We start from the raw sequence: 24,170 nt of genomic DNA, 5'->3' as shown, positions 1-24,170 counted from the left end.
CTGATGGGATAGTTCATATCTTCCCGTTTAGATGAATAAAACATTTTTTTGGGGGGTCTAAGTTGAATGTCGAAGTTTACTAACTTCTTGGTTTGTAGACCCATCTTTCTACTATACAAGTGAGAGGCATGATTTATAGAATTAACTTTCACCAACTCAGAGGCGATGCAGCAGCTCACCACCTCAATATGTCAACACTGTAGCTGCAAAAGCTAGTTCATGCTCTGTGATCACGGCGCCACTAAAAGTAGGTCCTGAGTGCTAGCGCTTATAATAACAATATCGCTAATACTTGGTTAATATTTAGGTCACGACATGTAAATGGAGTATTGTTGGCAGTTTTTGGATGTGTTGTTAGAGGGCTTTATGGGCGCAATGGATGACTTCCATTAGCTGCATTGTTTGCCACCTCGTACTTGCCGTATTTAACAGCTATGCATAAAGAAAAGAAAAACATGGGTGTTCATGTCTTAAAAATGGATTGTGAAAGATAGGCAAAGTTCCAAAAAAGGTACAGTGGCCCTTTGGAGTCTTGCATGTATTAATACACATGCAAACTTCGTAGCGCACGCAAAGCTGATCAACTGAGCTCATGCAGAGAAGAGTGCGTCTCCTAAATGAGCAAAATAGAGAGCAAAATCCATTCAGTGAGCGTGTCTGCATTTACGGTATATGATGAATATTGGAACGCCCACAGTACTGGGAGGAGGAGATATATAATAATTTAGCGCTGACAATTTCATCGATCAAGGCCAAAACTGTTCTGCGGCTGCTGTTTTGCGTTCACAGTCTAAAATGTGCGCACAAACTGGCACAGTCATTCACAAATGGCTGTGAGAAAGGAAGCGATCTCGCTGCAAAGACAGATGATGGACAGAGAATCCTCCCTCCTATGTGTTTGTGTCAACATATTTGTACCGTCAATAATTACAAATAATACATACCTATTCAGCAATATTATTTTATAATTGTATTGCTGTTGAATGACTTAAAATTTGAAACAAATTCAAATTATTTGTTTTGGTGTCGATTAGCTTTTTTTTTAAGTGTTCGTTTTCTCATATAGGAGATGTGTTATTATAATGTATTTTCTATGTAAAACTTATTGCGGTATGCATTTTGTTGCGCTGGATCATTCCAGACCCACCATCACAACACCCCCTAGAATGCACCTTCAGCGTAAAAGTAAAAGTAGGTTATGTTGTCTAGATCGCGCTCAAAAATTATCCGCAAAAGGTGGTACATATTATTGTTGCTGCATGTCAACAACTTTATGAAACGCCCAAGGTGGGCGCACATGATGCGATAAATGTGGAGGGAAATAAGTGTCTTCATGGTGACCAGCTAGCATACAAGCAAACAATAATCAATCAATCAAAGTTTACTTATATTGCCCTAAATCACGAGTGTCTCCAAGGGCTGCACAAGCCAGATGCACAAACATCTCAATTAAATAGGGCGGTCTGCACCACTTTTGCACTTGTTCTCAATTGTAGACACAGTCTTAGTAGATCACAGGCAACACGCTCACTAATGGTAGACACACTTTTATAGCTTGTACTATTATATACTCGTATTATTTGGATCTTAGTAGCTCACATCCTTTGATTGGAAAAGGGTTTAGTAAGTCACATGGGAAGATACAAAATCAGGTAAGAATCGTTTTACCTTGGGTCCAATGTATCCTGGCTGCCCAGGTAATCCTGGATCCCCTCTGTATCCCTGGGCCACCACAGGTGTTTGTATTAGCTTGGCCAAAATGGTGAAATACTCAAATGGATGTGTTCACTTAAAGCCTACCCGTTGTCCAGGTACACCCGGCGGTCCATTAAAACCTGGAGGACCCTGAAAGCCACAAACAAGACAAATGCGGTGACTTAAAAGACAGACTTATTGTCCAACATTTTGCATATATGTCTCTTTTCGGTATTACTCTTGCTCCTGGGTATCCGGGAATGCCTTTTTCTCCCAACTCCCCGGCAAAACCAAAAGCGCTCTGAAATAGACACATTTTTTTTAACCAATTTATATAGCTTGTAGAAAGATCTGCAAAACCTGACAACTTACAGGAAGACCACGACCTCCTGGAAAGCCTCTGACCCCCTTTCTTCCAGGTTCCCCCTATAAGGCAGATGCAAAGAGGGAATAAAATATTAAATGTGGTATATAAAGTACTACAGGGGCATTTTCGAGTACGTACATATTCTCCCTGTTCTTTATAGGCATGCAGCTATAAATCCAGCAGAGGGCGCTGTCTCACAAGTCAATTTACTCAACATTTTCCAGCAGGAAGATTCTTTGACAAGATGTGATTTAGTTGATATACGGGACTGCCTTTATCTCATGATGTTTTACATGCAGATTTTGCATATTATGGATTCTGCATTTGCAACTCAGCAAATTCAAATATATATTTTTTTGTAAAAATAAATATTACATAAATAAACGTTTTATTTTTCACGCAGAAAACACATTTTTTTCTCCCGAAGTCAGTAATAATAATGATACTTAAATAAATACATGATAATAAATTAAAAAAAAGCTGCATTTGAACAGCATACAGTATACATTACAGCAGTGGTCCCCAACCTTTTTGTAGCTGCGGACCGGTCAACGCTTGAAAATTTGTCCCACGGACCGGGGGCGGGGTAATGGTATTTGTATTTTTTTATTTTTTTTTTTGTCATAAAGAAATACAATCATGTGTGCTTACGGACTGTATCCCTGCAGACTGTATTGTTCTATATTGATATATAATGTATATATATATTGTGTTTTTTATGTTGATTTAATTTAAAAAAATATATATTTTTAAATTTTTTAAATTTTTTATTTTTTTTACATTTCTTGTGCCACCCAGTACCAATCGGTCCACGGACCGGTACCGGGCCGCGGCCCAGTGGTTGGGGACCACTGCATTACAGCGTAACGTCAACGTCAAAGCAAGATGGCAGCAGCGTGTTGTTGTGAGTCAGTGTCACCACGGCAACTAGAGCTTCCCAAGTGTGTCAGTCAGTCAGTCTTAGGGATGTCCCAAGCCAATATTGGTCCAATATCAGCAGAAAACATATATATATTAGGGGTGTGGGAAAAAATCGATTCTCACGTTGTGCGATTCAGAATCGATTCTCATTTTTAAAAAATAGATTTTTTAAAATGTCTTTATTTATTTTAATTATAATTATTATTAGTTTTTTTTTTTTAATTAATCAATCCAACAAAACAATACACAGCAATACCATAACAATGCAATCCAATTCCAAAACCAAACCCGACCCAGCAACACTCAGAACTGCAATAAACAGAGCAATTGAGAGGAGACACAAACACGACACAGAACAAACCAAAAGTAATGAAACAAAAATGAATATTATCAACAACAGTATCAATATTAGTTACAATTACAACATAGCAGTGATTAAAAATCCCTCATTGACATTATCATTAGACATTTATAAAAATAAAAAAAAAGAACAATAGTGTCACAGTGGCTTGCACTTGCATAACATCTCATAAGCTTGACAACACACTGTGTCCAATATTTTCACAAAGATAAAATAAGTCATATTTTTAGTTCATTTAATAGTTAAAACAAATTGACATTATTGCATTTAGTTGATAAAACATTGTCCTTTACAATTATAAAAGCTTTTTTCAAAAATCTACTACTCTGCTTGCATGTCAGCACACTGGGGTAGATCCTGCTGAAATCCTATGTATTGAATGAATAGAGAATCCTTTTGAATCGAGAATTGTGTTGAATTAAAAAAAAAATCGATTTTGAATCGAATCGTATTATATATATATATATATATATATATATATATATATATATATATATATATATATATATATATATATATATATATATATATATATATATATATACATATACATACATATATATATATATATATACATACATATATATATATATACATACATATCTTTATACACACACATATATATATATATATATATATATATATATACACATATATACATACATATATATATATACATACATATATATATATATACATACATATCTTTATACACACACATATATATATATATATATATATATATATATATACATACATATCTTTATACACACACATATATATATATATATATATATATATATATATATATATATATATATATACATACATATCTTTATACACACACATATATATATACACACACATATATATATATATATATATATATATATATATACATACATATCTTTATACACACACATATATATATATATATATATATATATATATATATATATATATATATATATATATATATATATATATATATATATATATATATATATATATATATATATATATATATATATATATATATATATATATAAAATTTCAGCCCTTCATTACAATATTCATGCAGCGGCTATACTTATGCAAATCTTCACAGCTAAATGTTCTCCAATAAGCACAGTTTTTTATGTTAATTTTATTTTAGTGAAGTAATTTACAAAAGGTAAACATGGTAAGCTATTGGCTACTAGCAGCTATTAGTAGCTGTACACAACACCTTAGCACACAAGCTAAACATACGTAATAAGTGTCCTTAATTGAACAATATTGCAGTCTAAAACGTGACATTTTTCAATAAATAAGTATTGAATAATCATTGTTGCACTTTACTTACAGATACAAAGTCTCCAAAACAGAGGCGTATTAGAAAGTATCCACCAAGGAATGTGTGTATCGGCATGATTTAATTTAGTGCGTCACAAGCTTAATTTAAGGAATTACTGCATGGGTCTTTAACGTTTTCCAGGCCAAGGACCCCCAAACTGATGGAGAAAGGGAGCAGTATTGTGCAATAGCTAGCTTGCAACTAGCGCTATAATTGACAGCTGGCAACTAACGTGCTAATCACTAGCTGGCAACTATTGCCCTACTAAGACATTCACACACTAGGACCAATTTAGTGTTGCCAATCAACCTATCCCCAGGTGCATGTCTTTGAGGGTCGGAAAAAGACAGAGTTCCCACAGGGAACCCATGCAGTCACTGGGAGAACATGGAAACTCCACACAGAAAGACCCCGAGCCCGGGGATCGAACGCAGGACCTTCTTATTGTGAGGTACACGCACTAACTCCTGTTCCACCGTGCTGCCCACTTTATCAATATAATTCATTTAATATAGTTATTCTAAAAACCTTGTTATTCCTCCAAAATTGGAGGATTATGTCAACATCAAGTGAGCTAAGGGGGGATTGGAGGGGTAGAATCAAAATTAGACATTTTTACGGGCGTAACAATAGCTGGCCATAAAACATAAACCCCATGTATGGTGGGGATCTACTGTACTCTATAATGCGGGGGTCTGCAACCTGCAGCTCTAGAGCCTGCGTCTCTTTAGCGCCGCCCTAGTGGCTCCCTGGAGCTTTCTCAAAAATGTATGAAAATAGAAAAAGATCGGGTAATATATATTTTTTTGTTTTAATAGGGTTTCTGTAGGAGGACAACATGACACAAACCTCCCTAATTGTTAGAAATCCCACTGTTTATATTAAATGATCCTCTGATGAGAGTATTTGGCGAGCAAAGTTTTATCCTACTACTTTTGGCGGTCCTTGAACTCACCGTAGTTTGTTTACATTTACAACTTTCTCCGACGCTGCCACAGAAAGACGCGTTTTATGCCACTTATTCTTTTTCTCATTTTGTCCACCAAACGTTTCATGCTGTGTGTGAATGCACAAAGGTGAACTTTGTTGATATTATTGACCTGTGTGGAGTGCTAATAAGCCATATTTGGTCACTGCATGACTGCAAGCCAATCGATGCTAACATGCTATTTAGGCTAGCTTTATGTACGAAGTGCATCATTTAATTTCCTATGTCTTCTGTGTATTTAATGTATATCTGCATGTCTCATGACACATTATCTGTATGTAATATTAGCTGCATTTCTGATAGTTGTTTGTGTGTCATGTTGTTCCAGACCTCAGCAAACGTAACCCAGCTTGCATAGATTGTTATAAATCCATTAGAAGAAGACAGCCTGCCGTTTTCTTTAACTTGGACACACACATCTATACCTTCTATGACAGTCATTTAGAGTAGTTATCTCACCTCCTGAGAAGTTTTACTATTGTTTTTCAATGTTGTAAAAATGTGTAGAATAAATATTACATTTCAACATTTCTGTCAATGAAGATTTGTGTCAGTTTGTAACACATAGTCATTTTGATAGTAGGCTAATATAGCTAATATAGACACTTATATCATGTGTTGAGTTCATTATATCACTTATAGAAAGCTTTTAATTTTTTGCAGCTCCAGACGGACTTATTTTTGTATTTTTGGTCCAATATGGCTCTTTCAACATTTTGGGTTGCCGACCCCTGCTATAATGTATGCCTGAAAATGTTTCATAAGGTGTAATACTGAATTTAAAACATATTTGATAACTGCATATTATGGGGTTTTGTTTGTGACAAATAGGCATTTTTAGAGCTTTTTATGAGTGCGTCCATTATTTGCGTTACTGTACTGCGTCTACATCCTTTGTTACCTTGTCTCCTTTGTAGATAGTAAGCGTTTGTTCGCTTCTCAGTGACCCATCGCCTGGAGTACCACTCGGCCCTGGAAGGCCCACGTCGCCCTGGAGCCAGAAATAGAAACAATGCACTTAGTCTATCAGAAGGGGTCAATAAAAAGATAGATGATTAATTAGCAACACAAACCTTGTCCCCTCTTTCGCCTTGATATCCGTCACTACGACTCCCCTGAAAACAAGATTGACTTGGAACGGTCTCGTAATAATACAAAGCCAATGTTTTATAAGTTGGTTACTATTTACTTACCATTGGTCCTGGAAAACCGGGAGGACCAGGTGGGCCCTGGTCAGAAAAAACAGAACCTTAGTCAGTATCGGTAATTATTATTACATAATATAATGTGCAGTTTCCTCTACATACTGGGAACCCTTCAGGACCCGGTGGACCCATAAAGCCAACTGGACCATTAGGACCTGGGTAACCCTACAAGGACACACATACACACATGCATGCACACACACAGTTTATCTTCCTGATATCTGGTTGGATATTAGAAAGTGGAATTATTCAAATGTTGCTGCTGGTTAAATATTACAATTACAAAATCTTACAGGTAGACCGTCTTCTCCTGGTAAACCTCGCAAACCCTGTGACACAACGTTTAAGAAAAGGTTAACAATGTCAAATTCAGAATGTAATCTGAATATGATTTAATTCATGGTGAAAATGAGCTGGAGAGAAATTAAGTTCCAGTTGAGTCAACAACTTTGGCGTCATCTGCTGGTCGAATATAATTATTGCAGGTGCACTGCATCAATTTTAATGGTACGCATGAAAATGAGTCATTGAGAACTTACAGTTATTTCGCCACCATCAGTTATGTATCGAGGTTCTCCTTTTTGACCTTTTGGTCCACTAGGACCCTGGTGGAGGACACAACAGCATCATCACTGGGCACCACAAACATGATGAAAATGTTTAAAACAGTCCTCACGGTGAATCCAGGAGGTCCGGGCCCTCCTGTACCAAAGCCGGGATATCCAGGTTCCCCTCTTGTCCCGTTACAGCCATCCAGTCCGGGAGATCCTCTGCCACCATGCTGACCGGTGTGACCCTGAGACCGCCAGAAGCCGTAATATTATCTTTGGATCAACACAGTGGAACATCATAAAGATGTGTATTGCCTTACAGGGACTCCATCATTTCCTTGGAATCCTGGTACTCCCATTGGACCCTGTTGGATCGCAGTCAGTTAATGTAGATTTGTCTAAATGTCTTATGAATATGATGAATTAGGACGTGGGCCTGATTGTACCACCCACCCACTTGTCCACACAAGGGTGTAAACTCACAACATACCAATTTAAAAATTTTGGTGGAGTCAATCAAGTGGTGCTCAGGAACACCAAGGATTTTAGTGTACCAAATATTTGCACATATACAGTAGATCCTCGCCTACTGGCGGCTTGGCGTTCGTGGCCTCTTTTCTCTGCTTTGTACTGTAAATAAATATATATTTTAAAAATGCTACCTTAACTAGAAAGTGGGGAATAGTACTACGGGAAAAGGGTGCTGCAACTATGAATCCAGCAGAGGGTGCTGTTTCACAAACCAATTCACTCAACTAGAGATGTCCGATAATGTTTTTTTTACCGATATCCGATATTCCGATATTGTCCAACTCTTAATTACCGATACCGATATCAACCGATACCGATATATACAGTCGTGGAATTAACATATTATTATGCCTAATTTTGTTGTGATGCCCCGCTGGATGCAGTAAACAATGTAACAAGGTTTTCCAAAATAAGTCAACTCAAGTTATGGAAAAAAATGTGATGCACGGTTTACACCCGAGACGCTAAAAAGAGAAAAGTTGATGAAGAATGGCGTTTCCAACAAGACATGGACTGCAAAGCAACGTTCCCTCTAAAGTGCGTGCCTGCGCAATTGCGCACTGCTCAAGCGTCCGCTGCGCTCAGCAAATATATGCCGCGCACCAAATCAAATCCTATCTGAATTCTAAACAAAATAAACATATTTATTCTGTGTAATTTTGCAATGCAACTTTGAGTGACAGTGACAACAAGCGGCCCTAACGGTGTTCGTCAACACCGTTCAATTGAACACCGTTCAATTATTGTAACGTCTATCGAGATGCTTCGAGGACAGGAATTATATCGATCACTTTATTGAGCAAAACTGTTTATATTCGGACATAACCACACCAAAAACACGAGTAAAACAATTCTATCTCGAAAAACTAGTCATTTTCTGCCGTACAAACCAGGCCAAAACCAACTTGTCATCTGTCACCAACACGCATACCCCTAAACCACTGGCGCGTTTATGGCCACACAAAAAGTCGGACAACTCAAACACCACACAAAGTTACACTATGACTCCTCAGTCATACGTGTGCTTATTTTACTGTCATATATTATTAATGTTAATATATTTATATTAGTCATGGAATGCTGTTACACACACTATGTTGAAGTATTACTATTATTATTAATTATTATTATTATTATTATTATTTATCTTACGGTATATATCAAAAATAATATTGAGCAAAATTTAATTGAAATATTGTCGATGTGGCCCTCCAGCAGTGCTCGGGTTGCTCATGCGGCCCCCGGTAAAAATTAATTGCCCACCCCTGCTCTATAACACCCACTTTGTCTCCTTTTGGGCCAGACGGTCCTTTTAGTCCAATATGGCCTTTCTCTCCTTTTGGACCTGAAGGCCCTAAAATGCCGCGAGGACCCTCTGGTCCACTTTGACCCACTTCACCGAGCGGCCCTGGACGACCCTGAGAAGACAGAAGACAAGGTTACCATAACAGCAGACAAAGGAATTCAGATTACATTGAAACTCTTACATTTGAATTACTGAACTGTTTATAATACACCAGTTGCATTTTCGCTGTGGGTCGTTTTGCATCTCAAGTGTTTTTCAGCATAAGGGGCCCTATCCTCCTGTTTGCGCTTAAAGGGGAACTGCACTTTTTTGGGGGGAGAATTTTGCCTATCGTTCACAATCCGTATGACAGACAAGAAGACAAAAGGTGTTTTTTTGTTGCCTTCTAATACGTAAAAATAGGTGGCTAGCAATGCAAAAATGCATTTTTAAAAATGCATTCAAAAACCGTCAACAGTACTTCATTTATGTTCCGTAACCTGTAAAATAACCAAGCTGTTATTGTTATTGTAAGAGCGAACACGGAGGAACTCTTTTTCCACCGGAGTAACACACCGGCATGCTTCGGTATTAGTCATAATAGCTAACTACAGCAAGAGATAGTTAACTTCTACGTCAGCACCCGAATCGCGTTTGAGTTTGTAATGCACAACACAACGTGACAGGACACCAATCTGTACTAAATGAAAAACATGAACAGCCATGTTACAGTATATGTAAATTAATATTTCATGTTTTGTTTGTACAGACAGCTTATACACTAGAGTTGTAATAACAAACGTGACGTGCTGCGTGTATCATGATCAATATTAAAGTGACTCACTTGATGGACAGTTGTGCGTTTGGTCCAGCTAGCCGGGGGACGTTTTTTCCGGTTTATTTTGGGTAAGAACTCAATTTCTGTTGGCATAGCTTGTCTCCAAGTTCCACGTTTACAACGTCAAAACCACGGCAAACTCACTCTCTCTGCTTCTGTCTGCTCCAAAGTGTCAGCCTCTGTTCATGCTCGGTTCTATAACCAGCAGTTCATCCTCCGTATATTCAGGTTCAAAAAGATAAAGTTGTGAATTCTCATTTGTCCAAAAAAAGTCACCTTTGTTGTCTGTAACCAAGTCTGCCATGATTAAAAAAACACTTGCGTTAGTTTCCGGAAGTAAGTGCGGTGTGTGTGTGTGTGTGTGTGTGTGTGTGTGTGTGTGTGTGTGTGTGTGTGTGCGTGTGTTTGTGTGCGCTTGTTTGTGTCTGTATGAGGACAAGTCGGAGAGTGACAGCTTAGTTACAAAAAAGTTACTTTTTTTTTTCAACTAAAAAATATAAGAAGAACACTACCTTAGCTTATGTTACCATTAGTGGTTTGGCTGAACATAAGTAATTTCAAATGTCTGTATTTTTCCACAATTACTAATTACATTGAATATTGCTTGTATTGCGTCACGTGACTTCTTCCCCGAAATGAAAACCAGTGGTGGTCAACCAAGCCAAGATGGCTGTTGAACAGCAAGAATTGGTGCTATGTTGTACGTTTGTACCTGTTATCCATCGTCCCATATCTTTGTCTGAAATATGCTTAGGCCTTGCTCCTCGCAATTTCCAGGGAGAACTACTGGCTGATTATTTACTGCCTTTGACACAGGCTTCGCCCTTCTCTTTTGAGGAGCTCAGACATTTCCTTCTTTGCTTAGCTAACATTGTTTTAGGGCTTACCTGGCCTAAGAGACACAACTCTCATGTTGACAGGTCCAAGTCTGTTGTCATTACCGGGAGCTCCCATTGTTGATTCCAATGCTTTTGCTCTGCCATTACTCAGATCCCGGTTATTATTGTCAAACCTATCAAAGAGATAGCCTTACCTACATTTCCCAGTGACTATAACAACCTCAAAGAGGTTTTCAGCAAAGATAGCAAACGTTGGTGAGCATGCCAACAGCTGCATGGCTGCTTCTTCCTGAACTAGCAACACACCAGATCCAGTGAGACCATTTGAGCCCTAAGTTTGGTCTTTTTGTCACCTTGATTTTATTGCACTAAACTTTAAAAACTTTAAACCTTATCATTGCCTCGTCTGCCTCCAAAGCAAGTTTTTCTTCATCGACAAGCAGATGAACGCATAGCACGGGAGGAATTCATTGCTTCACGTTTATATTTATTACCTGTGATCGCCACACGATCCTCAATGTGACATCCTGAAGACATCAGCGCTACGGCCAGCTGTTTGTGTTTGCTTTCTGTACCTTTATGACATTTTTTTTATATCCAGGTTCTACTGTCAAAAATAAACATCACGTTCAACTGGTCTTGCATATGTTATTAGAGAACCACCTTTTCGTCAAGGCTGAGAAATACAACTTCCTCTCTGCTTCTGTTTCTTTTCTTGGTTTTATTGTGGAGAACAGGAAACTCAAGCCTGATCCAGCTAAAATTCAGGCTGTAGTCGACTGGCACAGAAATCATCTTTTGACGTTTCTAGGGTTTCCCAACTTCAATAGATTACTTATATGCAATTTTAGTAGGTTCCTAGAATCTCTCTGGAAGCTCACATTTACTCAGGGCTCAGTTTAGTTGGATTTCACTTTTTTTGTTAAACCTAAATTTATTATTATTTCTACCCTCATTCTTACTCAATCCAACCCTTCCCTTCTATTCGTCGTCAAGTTATATGCTTCAGACACTGGTGTAGAATCTGTTCATTCTCAAAGTTCTGCCATTGACCAGAAACTCCACCTTTGCGCCTTTTCTCAGTGTCTCTCCTCCGCTGTTGTATGTCAAGATATTGACAGAAGATAGCTACTGGCCGTCGTACTGCGTTGTCTGGAGAGTTCAGTTCATCCCTTTATTTTCCATATTGATCCTAAAAACTTGGTCAAATGCTGCTGCGCCCAAAGGGTAATCTTCATCAGGCATGGTAAGCTTTGTCCCTGGTAAGTTTTGACTTCACCTTGACTTTCAGAATGGCAAACGTTATGCCTTGTCCAGACTGCATTTTCCTTTTGCCATTCAGACACAGAATGAAACCGTTATTCCTAGATACGTATTGTGGCTGCTCTCTAGTGGGAGGTTGAGAAGTCAGTGACAGATACCATTAAAGGACTTGCTACCTTCAGAAAGCTGCCATCCAGGACAACTATCTGTCATACCTAAACTACCCTCTTAGGTGTTGCACTGGGCTCATACTTCCTAAATTGCCTGCCACCGGGGATGACACCGTAACATATTCCTTCTCAAGCTGGTGGCCCACACTTTGAGCTGATGCCAAGGAGTTTGTGACTGCATACTCTATCTGCGCCCAAAACAAAATATCTCACCAAGCTCCGGAAGGCCTTTTCCGACGACTTAGCATTCCTACCAGTTGTTGATAGATTCCAAGATGACCTACTTTATCACTCTCCCCCAAAGTCTTTCAGCTTTTGCGACTACCAACCTCTTGGTCCTCCATGTTTTCTGGCTAAATGACATTCCCTTGGATGCAGTATTGGACAGAGACCCCTAATTCTCATCAGAAACGTTTTGGAAGTCCTTGAAAGCCCCTTTTCAGCTACATCTAGCCCTTTTTCAGGTTACCACCCTCAGACAGACAACCAAACGGAGCTAACGAACCAAGACCTGGAGGCAGCAATCCGATCCGTCTGACACCAACACCCTGCTTCTTGCTTGACACACCGTCCCTGGATCAAGTACATGTACGCCCACAACTCCCACATCAGTTTTGTCACCAGAATGTCACCCTTTTGTGCCACTTAGGGTGTCCAATAATCTTTTTATCTTGTGGTATTTACTTTTGCCTCAGCTAACATTTGCTTTTGTAAGCTGTTTGTTAGTTTTACCTTTACTTTTTCTTGTCCTGTTGCCATTATTTAACAGTGCTCCTCATTTTATTTGTTTTCATAGTCATTTTAGTTGTTTTGTTTTTTTTGGTTTTTTTTGATTGGTTACCTTGTTTTTTGTTTTTTTTGTTTTGTTTTTTATTTTTTGTTTTTTTTTATTTTTTATTTTAAACAACATAAAAAAAGACACAAGATACACTTACCATTAGTGCATCAACCCAAGAAAACCCTCCCTCCCCCATTCACACTCATTTACACAAAAGGGGCTGTCTCTTTCTGTTACTAAAAAAAAAAAATCTTCTGGTTCCTACATTATAGAATAATACAGTCTGCAGGGGATACAGTCTCTAGAGCACACATGATTGTGTGTGGTGCTGGTCCATTAACATTTTCATTAATTACTATCTTTTATGTAATTGTTTTTATATTGCTTTACTTTCAAACAAAACAAACAAAGGACCTTAACTTCACCAGACCGGGTTGTCAATGAAATCAGATTGTTCAAAATGGGTCTTAAAACCAGGTCCAGTTCAGATAACGTCCAGATCGGGCTCAGCAACACACACCTTCACCCATGTACACCAAAAACCAGGGAACACAACAGGTTGCATACAATCCACATACAAAAATACATTTTCAAATTAAGCACCCATGTACAGTCCAGATCACATCCAAGTCGAACTCAGCAACACACACCTTCATTTATGTACACTTAAAATAGGGAATGCAACAACAGATTGCATATCATATAGAAACAAAATTACATTTTCAAAATAAGCCTTTGAGGACTTCCCATCTTTTTTTATGTTTTTTGGCATCATTATCGTTTTCAACCATATAATTTTCTAAAGTTCAAAAATACTGAATAAATGTTTTAAAGAAAGAAATACTAAGTGAATATCTGTTTTTGGCCTTAAAAATAAACCTTTTACCGAGTACTATAATTAAATTGACTAAATCATGACTGTCAATGAACTCTCCTAAAATAACAGAAACATAAACAAACCAATCTTTAAACAAATTTTTTCAACTTCCACCCAAAACAAAGACACAATATGACAATACCAAAACAAATGTAGGGTGGATTCAGGCTCCTGACAACAAAATCGGCAATCATCTGACTCTGTCATATTCCATATTTTTAAATTTTTTCCCGTGGGTAGGAAGTTATAAATCATTTTAATTTGAAAATAACGATTTTGCACATCGATAGTGGTTTTGTAGATTAATTTGAATATTGCATCCCACGGCAACGGGCAGTCAAAAAAGTCCTCCCATTTTCCATATGTGTTGTATGGGGCAGCCTTCAAAGATTTCTTTATCAAATAAAACTTATATATTTTTCTATTTATTTTAGTTCCTTTTTGCCAACTAGAATTTCTTATTAAGGGTTTACAAACTAATAATTTAGTAGTTCCATAATTAATTTGTTTCCATCTTTTCCCAATGACTCCAGTTAGTTGATTAAATGAAAAGCTTGAACAAGCATCACCATACAAAGTTGTAAATTCATCATATTTCATAATTTTACCATTCTCATTGATAATGTCATTGACAAAAATGATTCCTCTTTCAAGCATATTTTTCCAAAAGAAAGGCTTTCCATCTATTACAATATTAGAGTTCATCCATATTATCTGCTGCAAAATATCATCTCTTTTTTTTGGTACATAAAATTGAAAACACCACCATGAGTGGATTGTTTCCTTTATGAACCCCGCCATGTTTCCCAGCAGACTCTCTACATAAGAAACATGGGAGGGGATCACTTGTAAAAAAGGATACAGTTTCTTTTGATACAGTACATGTTTTTTGTCTAACAGAACACTTGTGTACCACTCAGTGTTTAAATACATCTTTGGAACAATTGATGCTTTTAAAGACAGACACATAGCTTCAAAGTTGAGAAGTTTCAGGCCCCCATATTCATATTCATTGTACAAAACCTTTCTTTTAATCCTTTCTGGTTTGCCGTCCCAGACAAAATCGAAGACCCTCCGCTCATAAATCTTAAAAAAAGTTTTGTGATGGAGCTGGTAATGACAAAAACAAATAAATAAATTGAGGAATAATTAACGAGTTGACAATAGATATTTTACCATACAAGGTTAAGGATTTCCCTTTCCATAATTGCATAATTTTATCCAGCTTTCTTAGTCGATTATCATAATTTACTGAGCCTAGATCTTCCAGATTCTCTGGGACAGCAACACCAAGTATGTTAACTGGTCCATCTGTCCACAAAACAGGCACTTTGCATTCCATTCGAAAGGACGTTCCCTTTAGATTTCCGATCCTTAATATTTTACATTTATCATAATTTAGCTTAAACCCAGATTGCTGTGAAAATATGTCCAAAAGATCAAGAAGGTTTCACAAACAATGAGGATTGGGGCTTATAAAGAAGCTTGTATCGTCTGCATACATTGTTATTTTACTTTCAATATTATTATTACTGAGCCCTTCAATATTTTTATTCAATCTAACTTTAATCGCCAATATTTCCATAGCAATAATAAATAAGTATGGAGACAAAGGGCACCCTTGTTTTAGACCTCTTAATAGAGGTATTGTCCCAGAGATGTATCCATTATTGATAATTCTACAGTTAGTTTTATTATATAGCGTCTTGATCCAGTGTAATAAGGAGTTGCCAAAATTGAAAAAAAACTAAGCTTTTACAAATAAAATCCAAGCTAATTTTGTCAAAAGCCTTCTCCAGATCAGCTACAAAAATTAATCCTCTTTTATTTTCCATATTATAATGTTCTATAATTTCTAATAACTGTCTAATATTGTTTCCTATGTTTCTTCCTTGTAGGAAGCCTGATTGATCTTGGTGAATAATATTTGACAAAACAGACTTAAGTCGTGTAGCCAAACATTTTGCCAGGATTCTAGCATCATAACACTGAAGTGTTATTGGTCTCCAATTTTTTAGATGAACTGGGTCTTTATACTGACCATTTATTTCCTGTTTCAATAATAAAGAAATAAGGCCTTCTGTTTGAGTGTTGGACAAAAAACCTGTTTTATATGAGTAATTAAAACTAGAAAGTAATGTTTTCTTAAGATCTTCATAAAATACTTGATAAACCTCAATAGGTATTCCATCTAATCCTGGGGTTTTCCCTGGATGAAAAGATTTAACAGCTTCCACAAGTTCTTCCTCTCTAATGAGGCCTTCACATGAATGTCTTTCTTCCGAATTCAATTTTCTTTCATAATTTTCTGGAAAAAAATTTGTAGTTTCAGGAGGGATTACTGGATTAGAAAAAATGTTTTTAAAGTAATTTTCCATTTCTTTCAACAATGTGGTGTGTGTATCCAATACCTTTCCATTTGTTTTAATAAGCTTGGAAATGTTCTTTTTAGAACGATTTTTTGTTTGGATATTTAAAAATAATTTTGAACACTTTTCACCTTTTTTCATCCAGATTGCTCTGTTGCAGTCATAACTTTTCAATAATTGTTTTTCAACTAAATCTGCTAACTCCTCTTGTTTAGCTGTAAAGGTATTCAGTTGCTCACTAGTTAGATTATCATTACTGTCAATGTTTTTTTGTAAATCCTCAATTTCTTTCTTTAATTCCTGTTCTGCCGCTTTAACTTCTTTTTTTTTCCATGAAGAGTATGCAATGGCATATCCCCTAAAACAACATTTGAAGGCTTCCCATACTATTTGGGGATTTGAAGATCCTACATTATTTTTAAAAAAGTCAGTAATAAATTGCTTTGTTTTTTCAATAAATTCATCATCCTGTAGATGCATTTGATTAAACTTCCAATATCCGGGCCCACGTGTATTATCTTCAATTGCAATATTTATTCCTATACAATTATGATCAGAACGCAATTTATCCTCGATTGATATTGCAGTCACTTTGTTTAGCAATGAAAATGATATCAAAAAGTAGTCAATACGACTTGCCTGGTTTTGTCTTCTCCATGTGTACCGTACAAACCTAGGGTTTTTGAATCTCCAGATATCAATTAAATCAAATGCATCCATAACATTTTGAATCTTTTGTAAAGATTGAGGATGATAATCCATTGAAAAATTCCCTTTTCGGTCCAAAACTTTGTCTAAAGCAACGTTAAAGTCCCCCAAAATAATAATTTCCCCTTGTTGTTCTTGCAACATGTCACTTATTTCTTCAAAAAAGGAAGGTTCATCAACATTTGGCCCTTACAGATTCAAAACACACATCTTTTGACCTTGAATAATCATATTTAATATTAGCCAACGTCCTTGTGAGTCTTTTTCCATAGAGTTAAATTGAAAATTAAAAGTTTTTTTAATCAAAATCATAACACCTTTTGAATTTCTGTAACCATGAGAAAAGAAAATTGGACCATCCCATTCTTTTCTCCATTTTTCTTCATCTAAATGTGTTGAATGCGTTTCTTGAAGACAAAAAAGATCTTGTTTTTTTTCATTCAGCCACATAAATATAAGTTTTCTTTTTCTGTTGTCTGCAAGACCATTGCAATTATAACTAATTATTCCAACTTCATTATCATTCCTATAAATCATATAATCTGAGTAAATTCCTTGTATATTTTATTGATTCTCTTAATACCATAAGTTTCATAGACATGAACATCTTATAACTAAAAACTGCAGCATCACCTGCTATTTTCCAAGGAAACCAATATCCCCTCTAATAAACCCACAGACACACCATTCACACCACAGCACGCAAGACAAACAAACACATAACCCCCAAAATATATTATTCGCTGACCGTTTCCCAACATCTAACTACATTGTCCAGTCCCAGAATAAACTAAAAAGCTCCACAAACAAAATGTCAAAACATATCCGTCAAGTCGTTACCATGGCGATGTCGCGATGATGCAATCACTGTGCGACATTGTTATTGTTCCTCACATGCTTCTGTACAGCTCACCGTTAACGTACAGTTTATCCACAACAAGACGAGCTTGTTGTCCTTTCTGCCTAAAGGACTTCATAAGTGGAATCAACTTACGTCGTTTCTCCACCACCTCGATTGGATATTGGCTGGTCATGAAGAATTTAGTACCTTTCAGTCTTCTGGAGAGAGCAAGCATTTCGTCTTTGCATTTGGAGTTAGTAAACTTTACAAGCATAGGTCTCGGTTTAGCATCCTCCTTGCGTCTGCCAATCCTGTGTGCTCGCTCCATCTGGATCCTCTTAACTTCTTCCTCCGGGATGCCGAGTTGCTCCTGCAGAAAGACTCTAACGAGGTTCTCCGCAATGCCGTAAGTTTCTCCTCCATCTTCGCTAATTCCCATGATTAGCAGGTTGTCCCGCATGCTCCTGCAGCGGAGTTCTAACAAGTCTGCCTTTAATTTCTCGTTCTCCGTTGTCAGTCTTGTAGTTTCGAGTTTCAGGCTTGTTAACTCAACTTTTAGCGTTGTCTGTTCCTTTTTTATCTCACCATTTCAGCGTGATTGTGCTCGACTGATTTTTTCAGCTCTGAAACGTCAGTTTTTAGTTAATCCAAAATGTCCAATTTTCCAAGTTTTTCAACCATAGCTTGCAACATTTTTCGATCGTCCGGAGTAAACGTTGCTTTTTCATCCAAATCACTGGAGGACAATTGATCACGGCCGCGTTTAGACTCCTTTGATCCGCGTTGTGGCATGTTTGCAGGTGATCAATGAGTCACTCGGCGTTCGAGGCACCTTATCTTCCGCCAAATCACCCTCGTGAGGAGTATATATATCACCAATTGCAGAGAGGTGGATATATATAACGAAAACGACTTAAATTCTTATGTCACTGGAGCGTTTATGCCATTTTTAACATTATATACTGGGACTTGTGTAGAGACGGTCTCAACTCACGTTGCTCACGGCGGCCATCTTACCTTGTTTTTTGTGAACTGTATGATTTCCAATAAAATATTATATGACAAAACATAACATCTTGTAGACAAAATTGGGCACTATGTTGACTGACCAGTGAATCTAGGAAGGACAATGGAAAAAAAGAGAAAGCAAATTTAATCAAAATGATCACAGCAGCTCCTTAAAATAAGTGTTTTGTTGCTTCAAAGCATGCTAATTCCCGTGTGTGTTGTATGCAGGGAGAGCTTCGTTGTTCGGTCATTTTGGATTCAACTTTTAACATTGGCAGTCCATGGGCTCAGAAAAGTTGGTGAATGATGCGACAAAAAGCAATGGTTGACGATGGACTGTGTTTGCCCTTATCACAACTCAGGAGCGTTTAATTGTCTTGACCATGCTGGGTGTACTAGCGGGTGCAGCCAGGGGGCAGACATGTTGGTGATGAGAGGGTATGCACAGGTTAAATGCGGCCTGTCAGAACTGTATAGCTGCCCTCTCACATCCACACCTGGTTTTACACAGGGGAACATATGCCACGGTGGCACTTTCTCTCACACCGCTCGTTTGGCTTTTATTCCCCAACCCCTTACTTCCTTTTTGTCTTGATCATAATGATAATGAATAATCGTGTGTGTATGCAGCGTATCTGACAGTGAAGGTCAAAGAAGTCAGCTCATCACAAGGCGACAGCTCTATTTCATACTTTCACACACATGCCTGTTTTTGTTGCATAAAGGGTAGAAGTCAAGTGGTGGTTACGGTAGGGACATTTTTTTAGTTTGTGTGGCTCACGTTGCTCAACACATGGGGGATATTTTAAGAGGACGAAAGCTCATGTTGTATATCAGGGTTGTCCAAAGTTTTTCTACTGGTGCTAAAACCAATCTAACGTTGGTAAGTGCTAAGCTACCTTAACAAAACATCTTAGTTTTGTTTTGAAGAGATTAGTGTAATATCTAATGTTATCTCTCAGTAATAATTAATGCAATTTAGTTTCACAATGTGCCAAGAGCTAATAAAGAACAATCAGCGTGCCAAAAATGGCCTCCAAACTGCACTTTGGACCCCTCTGTCCTACATCAATCAACACGGACCACCTTATGCAGTCCAACCATCATAGAAGCGTTACGTTAGGTTAGTGTGGTTGCTCTGCTACCAATTGTACATTTAATTTGGTCAAGTGTGAACACCATCACCCAAAACCACAGTGAGTACCAAACCAGTTGGTTTCGGTTTGCTTGCAAGTGAACTCTGATTACAAAACCCAAAACCAGTGAAGTTGGCACGTTGTGTAAATCGTAAATAAAAACAGTATACCGTGATTTGCTATTCTTTTTCAATCTATATTCAATTGAATAGACTGCAAAGACAAGATACTTAACGTTCGAACTGGAAGACTTTGTTACTTTTTGCAAAACATATGTTGCCATCTAACCAATGTTATCATGGACGCCCCTGCTTATTTCAGCAAGACAATGCCAAACCACGTGTTACAACAGCGTGGCTTCATAGTAAAAGAGTGCGGGTACTAGACTGGCCTGCCTTTAGTCCAGACTGTCTCCCATTGAAAATGTGTGGTGCAATATGAAGCCTAAAATACCACAACGGAAACCCCGGACTGTTGAACAACTTAGTGAAGTAGTAGTGAAGTGAATTATATGTATATAGCGGTTTTCTCTAGTGACTCAAAGCGCTTTTACATAGTGAAACCCAATATCTAAGTTACATTCAAACCAGTGTGGGTGGCACTGGGAGCAGGTGGGAAAAGTGTCTTGCCCAAGGACACAACGGCAGTGACTCGGATGGCGGAAGTGGGGATCGAACCTGGAACCCTCAAGTTGCTGGCACGTTGGTAGAGTGGCCTCGGTTAGCAACTTAAGCTGTAGATCAAGCAAGAATGGGAAATAATTCCACCTGAAAACTTCAAAAATTGGTCTCCTCAGTTCCCAAACGTTTACTGAGTGTTTGTACTGATTTGCAAATCATTGTATTCTGTTTTTATTCTCGAATTACACAATGTGCCAACATCACTGGTTTTGGGTTTTCAATCCATCCATTTTCTACCGCTTATTCCCTTTGAGGTCGCGGGGGCGCTGGAGCCTATCTCAGCTACAACCGGGCAGAAGGCGGGGTACACCCTGGACAAGTCGCCACCTCATCGCAGGGCCAACACAGATAAACAGACAACTTTCACACTCACATTCACACACTAGGGCCAATTTAGTGTTGCCAATCAACTTATCCCCAGGTGCATGTCTTTGGAGGTGGGAGGAAGCCGGAGTACCCGGAGGGAACCCACGCAGTCACGGGGAGAACATGCAAACTCCACACAGAAAGATCCCGAGCCCGGGATTGAACCCAAGACTACTCAGGACCTTCGTATTGTGAGGCAGACGCACAAACCCCTCTTCCACCGTGCTGCCCTGGTTTTGGGTTTTGTAAATTAAATTATTAATTTTGCATCTCCTCTTCTCAGCATTGTGCGTGTTCTGTTAATTAGCATATATTCTGCATGTACATAAAGACAGACACGCTAAATCAGTGGTCTCAAACATGCGTCCCGCGGGCCAATTGCAGCCCGCGACACGTTATTGTGCGGCCCCCACCTTAATATGAATGTTTAATGTTAGTGCGGCCCGCAAGTTTTATATGAATGGCGCTTGACAGCGTTGTGTGCGGAGCTGAAGCATTCTTGCCAACCCTCCCGATTTTCACCATCAACAAAATTGAGGACATCAATATTGAAGACACGAGGTTTACCGTCCACTTTTTCTCCATACAAACAATGTGCCTGCTCAGTCACATGTTATATGCGGCTTCAACAGACACACGTAAGTGACTGCAATGCATACTTAGTCAACAGTCATACATGTCACACTGAGGGTGACCGTATAAAAAAAACTATCAATGTTACAAATATGCGCCACAATGTGAACCCACACCAAACAAGAATGACAAACACATTTTGGGAGAACATCCACACGTAACACAACATAAACACAACAGAACAAATACCCAGAATTCCTTGTAGCCCTAACTCTTCCGGGCTGCAAGGAATCTACCAATCGTGGTGTGGTATATGGCTCTCGAGGGCCGAACATTGACGTCACTTGCGTGATGCAAGCAGAGAAACGTTTTGCAGCGTTTCCACGAGACCCGCACGAGCTCTACCTCCCTCCCTCCCTCCCTCCCTCACTCGCTCGCTCTTTCGCACGCTCTCTCTTTCACGCGCTCTCTCTTTCGCGCGCTCTCTCTCTCTTGCTCTCTCTCTCTCTCTCGCTCTGTCACTGTGTGTGTTTTTGTCGCTCCCGCCGGTCCGGGCGGGGGAGAAGAGCAGTCCGGTAGCTTCCGAAGGACCGAGCGACAATACAAAAGTGTGGTGCACTGTACCCCAGCGCTGATACGCCGACAGAGAGTCGCTGGGCGAATCGGTTGTGTAATACGTTAGTCATGATCGGGTCTAATTGTGCTACCGTAACTGTAAACTCCACAGCCAGCCCCCAGAATAGAATAGAATAGAAAGTACTTTATTGATCCCGGGGGGAAATTCAGCACCACAGTTCGCTCACAATAGACAATAATAACAATAAATAATATAGTATATATAATATATTATATATATAATATATAAATAATATAAATATATTCTACATATACTCTACATTTAAGTGCAGTCAAGGAACATATGCATTATACAGTCTGATGGCTGTCGGTATGAAGGACCTCCTGTGTCGTTCCGTGTTGCATTTTGGGAGTCTGAGCCTTCCACTGAACGTGCTCATTCTCCCCGCAAGGTCCGAGTGTAGTGGGTGGGAGGTGTTGTCCATAATGGCTAGGAGTTTTGCTAGACTTCTCCTGTCTTGTTATTACTTATGACTGATTTATTTACTTAATTCTCATTTTGTTCATTTATATTTTGTGTTGAAAATAAAAATAAAGACATTTAAAAATAATTTTTTTAAGAAATCTTTTCTTGCGGCCTAGCCTCACCCAGACTCTGCATCCAGTGGCCCCCAGGCAAATTGAGTTTGAGACCCCTGCGCTAAATGGATTGGGCTCACTATTTTATTTCATTTTATTGTGAGTAGATTAGCTATTCACATGTTTTAATACACGCCAAGTCCTTACTTTATGCATATGTTCTTTCTTACATTTTGGGTCTAGACCAGAGTACCAAAGTACCAGATTACCACACAAGTGTGAATGCAGCCTCAAGGACTACACATGCCTCAAAGCCACAGACGTCTGTGCCATTTGGAGACCGTCTGTGTTTTTTGTGCCAGAGCTTCGCCGTGCCGACCTTCTAGCCTCATCACCTTCCAGCAGACTGGTCAGTTTGTAGGCCCAAATCCCACTCAGCACAAAGGGCACAAAGGGGCCCATTCTGGCCAGCTAAGCTCTCTGGACTTACTGCTCCCATCGGGTCCACCTCACTTCCTGGAACGCTCAGACAGACAGTGTCGATGGGACGGCTATGTGTGATAGTGTGTATGATGTTCTGGATGGGTACCTCCCCACTCCATCCCCCCTTCCCTCGGTCCCTCAGGGGGTTTAACCAGTCATATTGTTCTTGTGGCGGCGGAAGATTTAACTGTCACACTGCATGCTCAACGCAGGATGGTGATGGGGGCAGAATTTTGGTGATTTGGAAGAGTTGTGGCTGGGTCTTGGCAAATCCATATCTTTTGGTAGGTTTTGGTCACTATGATAACCAGTTTGAGACGCATGAACCTTGAACATGGAAGCTCACACACAGCATGGAATTCAGTATCTTATCCAGACAGGAATGTTTAGGCTCTTTTCTTTAATCCACTCTTGCGATCAGGTTGCAAACCCAAACATTTTTTTCTCCAGAAAACGCAAGATGCGGGCCATTTAAACAGTTCTCTTATTGATTTTTATTTGGAAAAAAAAGATTATCATCGATTTTTGTTTAGTTTATAGGTAACATGACCTTACAAATCCTAAAGTGAGGTCTCAAGAGGCTCATAACGTATTTTCCGGACCATAGGGCGCACCGGATTATAGGGCACACTGCTGATGAGCGGGTCTAGTCAGGTCTATTTTCATACAAAAGGCGCACCGGATTATAGGGCGCATTAAAGGGGTCACATTATTATTTTTTTCTAAATTTAAAACACTTCCTTGTGGTCTACATAACATGTAATGTTGGTTATTTGATCAAAATGTAGCATAGATTATGTTTTACAGATCATCTTCAAGCCGCTTTCTGACAGTCACTTCAGGATG

At 38.5% G+C, this 24,170-nt stretch overlaps 1 protein-coding gene across 3 annotated transcripts in view; it reads right to left on the bottom strand.

Moving 5' to 3' along the window:
- Window positions 1-24,170, bottom strand: part of col4a6 (collagen, type IV, alpha 6) — a 186,396-nt gene that overhangs the window by 41,498 nt on the left and 120,728 nt on the right. For all 3 annotated transcript variants that reach the window (XM_062066123.1, XM_062066124.1, XM_062066125.1), the window contains exons 5-17: window positions 9,239-9,373; window positions 7,745-7,789; window positions 7,550-7,669; window positions 7,413-7,478; window positions 7,167-7,202; window positions 6,976-7,038; window positions 6,862-6,897; window positions 6,742-6,783; window positions 6,570-6,659; window positions 2,068-2,121; window positions 1,934-1,996; window positions 1,801-1,845; window positions 1,669-1,722 (exon numbers count right to left, since the gene is read on the bottom strand). In XM_062066123.1, the coding sequence (XP_061922107.1) occupies window positions 1,669-1,722; window positions 1,801-1,845; window positions 1,934-1,996; window positions 2,068-2,121; window positions 6,570-6,659; window positions 6,742-6,783; window positions 6,862-6,897; window positions 6,976-7,038; window positions 7,167-7,202; window positions 7,413-7,478; window positions 7,550-7,669; window positions 7,745-7,789; window positions 9,239-9,373 (849 nt within the window). The remainder of the gene's footprint in view (window positions 1-1,668; window positions 1,723-1,800; window positions 1,846-1,933; window positions 1,997-2,067; window positions 2,122-6,569; window positions 6,660-6,741; window positions 6,784-6,861; window positions 6,898-6,975; window positions 7,039-7,166; window positions 7,203-7,412; window positions 7,479-7,549; window positions 7,670-7,744; window positions 7,790-9,238; window positions 9,374-24,170) is intronic.

This window comes from Entelurus aequoreus, linkage group LG12, assembly GCF_033978785.1.
Source record: "Entelurus aequoreus isolate RoL-2023_Sb linkage group LG12, RoL_Eaeq_v1.1, whole genome shotgun sequence".
Lineage (NCBI taxonomy): Eukaryota > Metazoa > Chordata > Actinopteri > Syngnathiformes > Syngnathidae > Entelurus > Entelurus aequoreus.
This window is presented reverse-complemented; position numbering and strand designations above follow the sequence as displayed.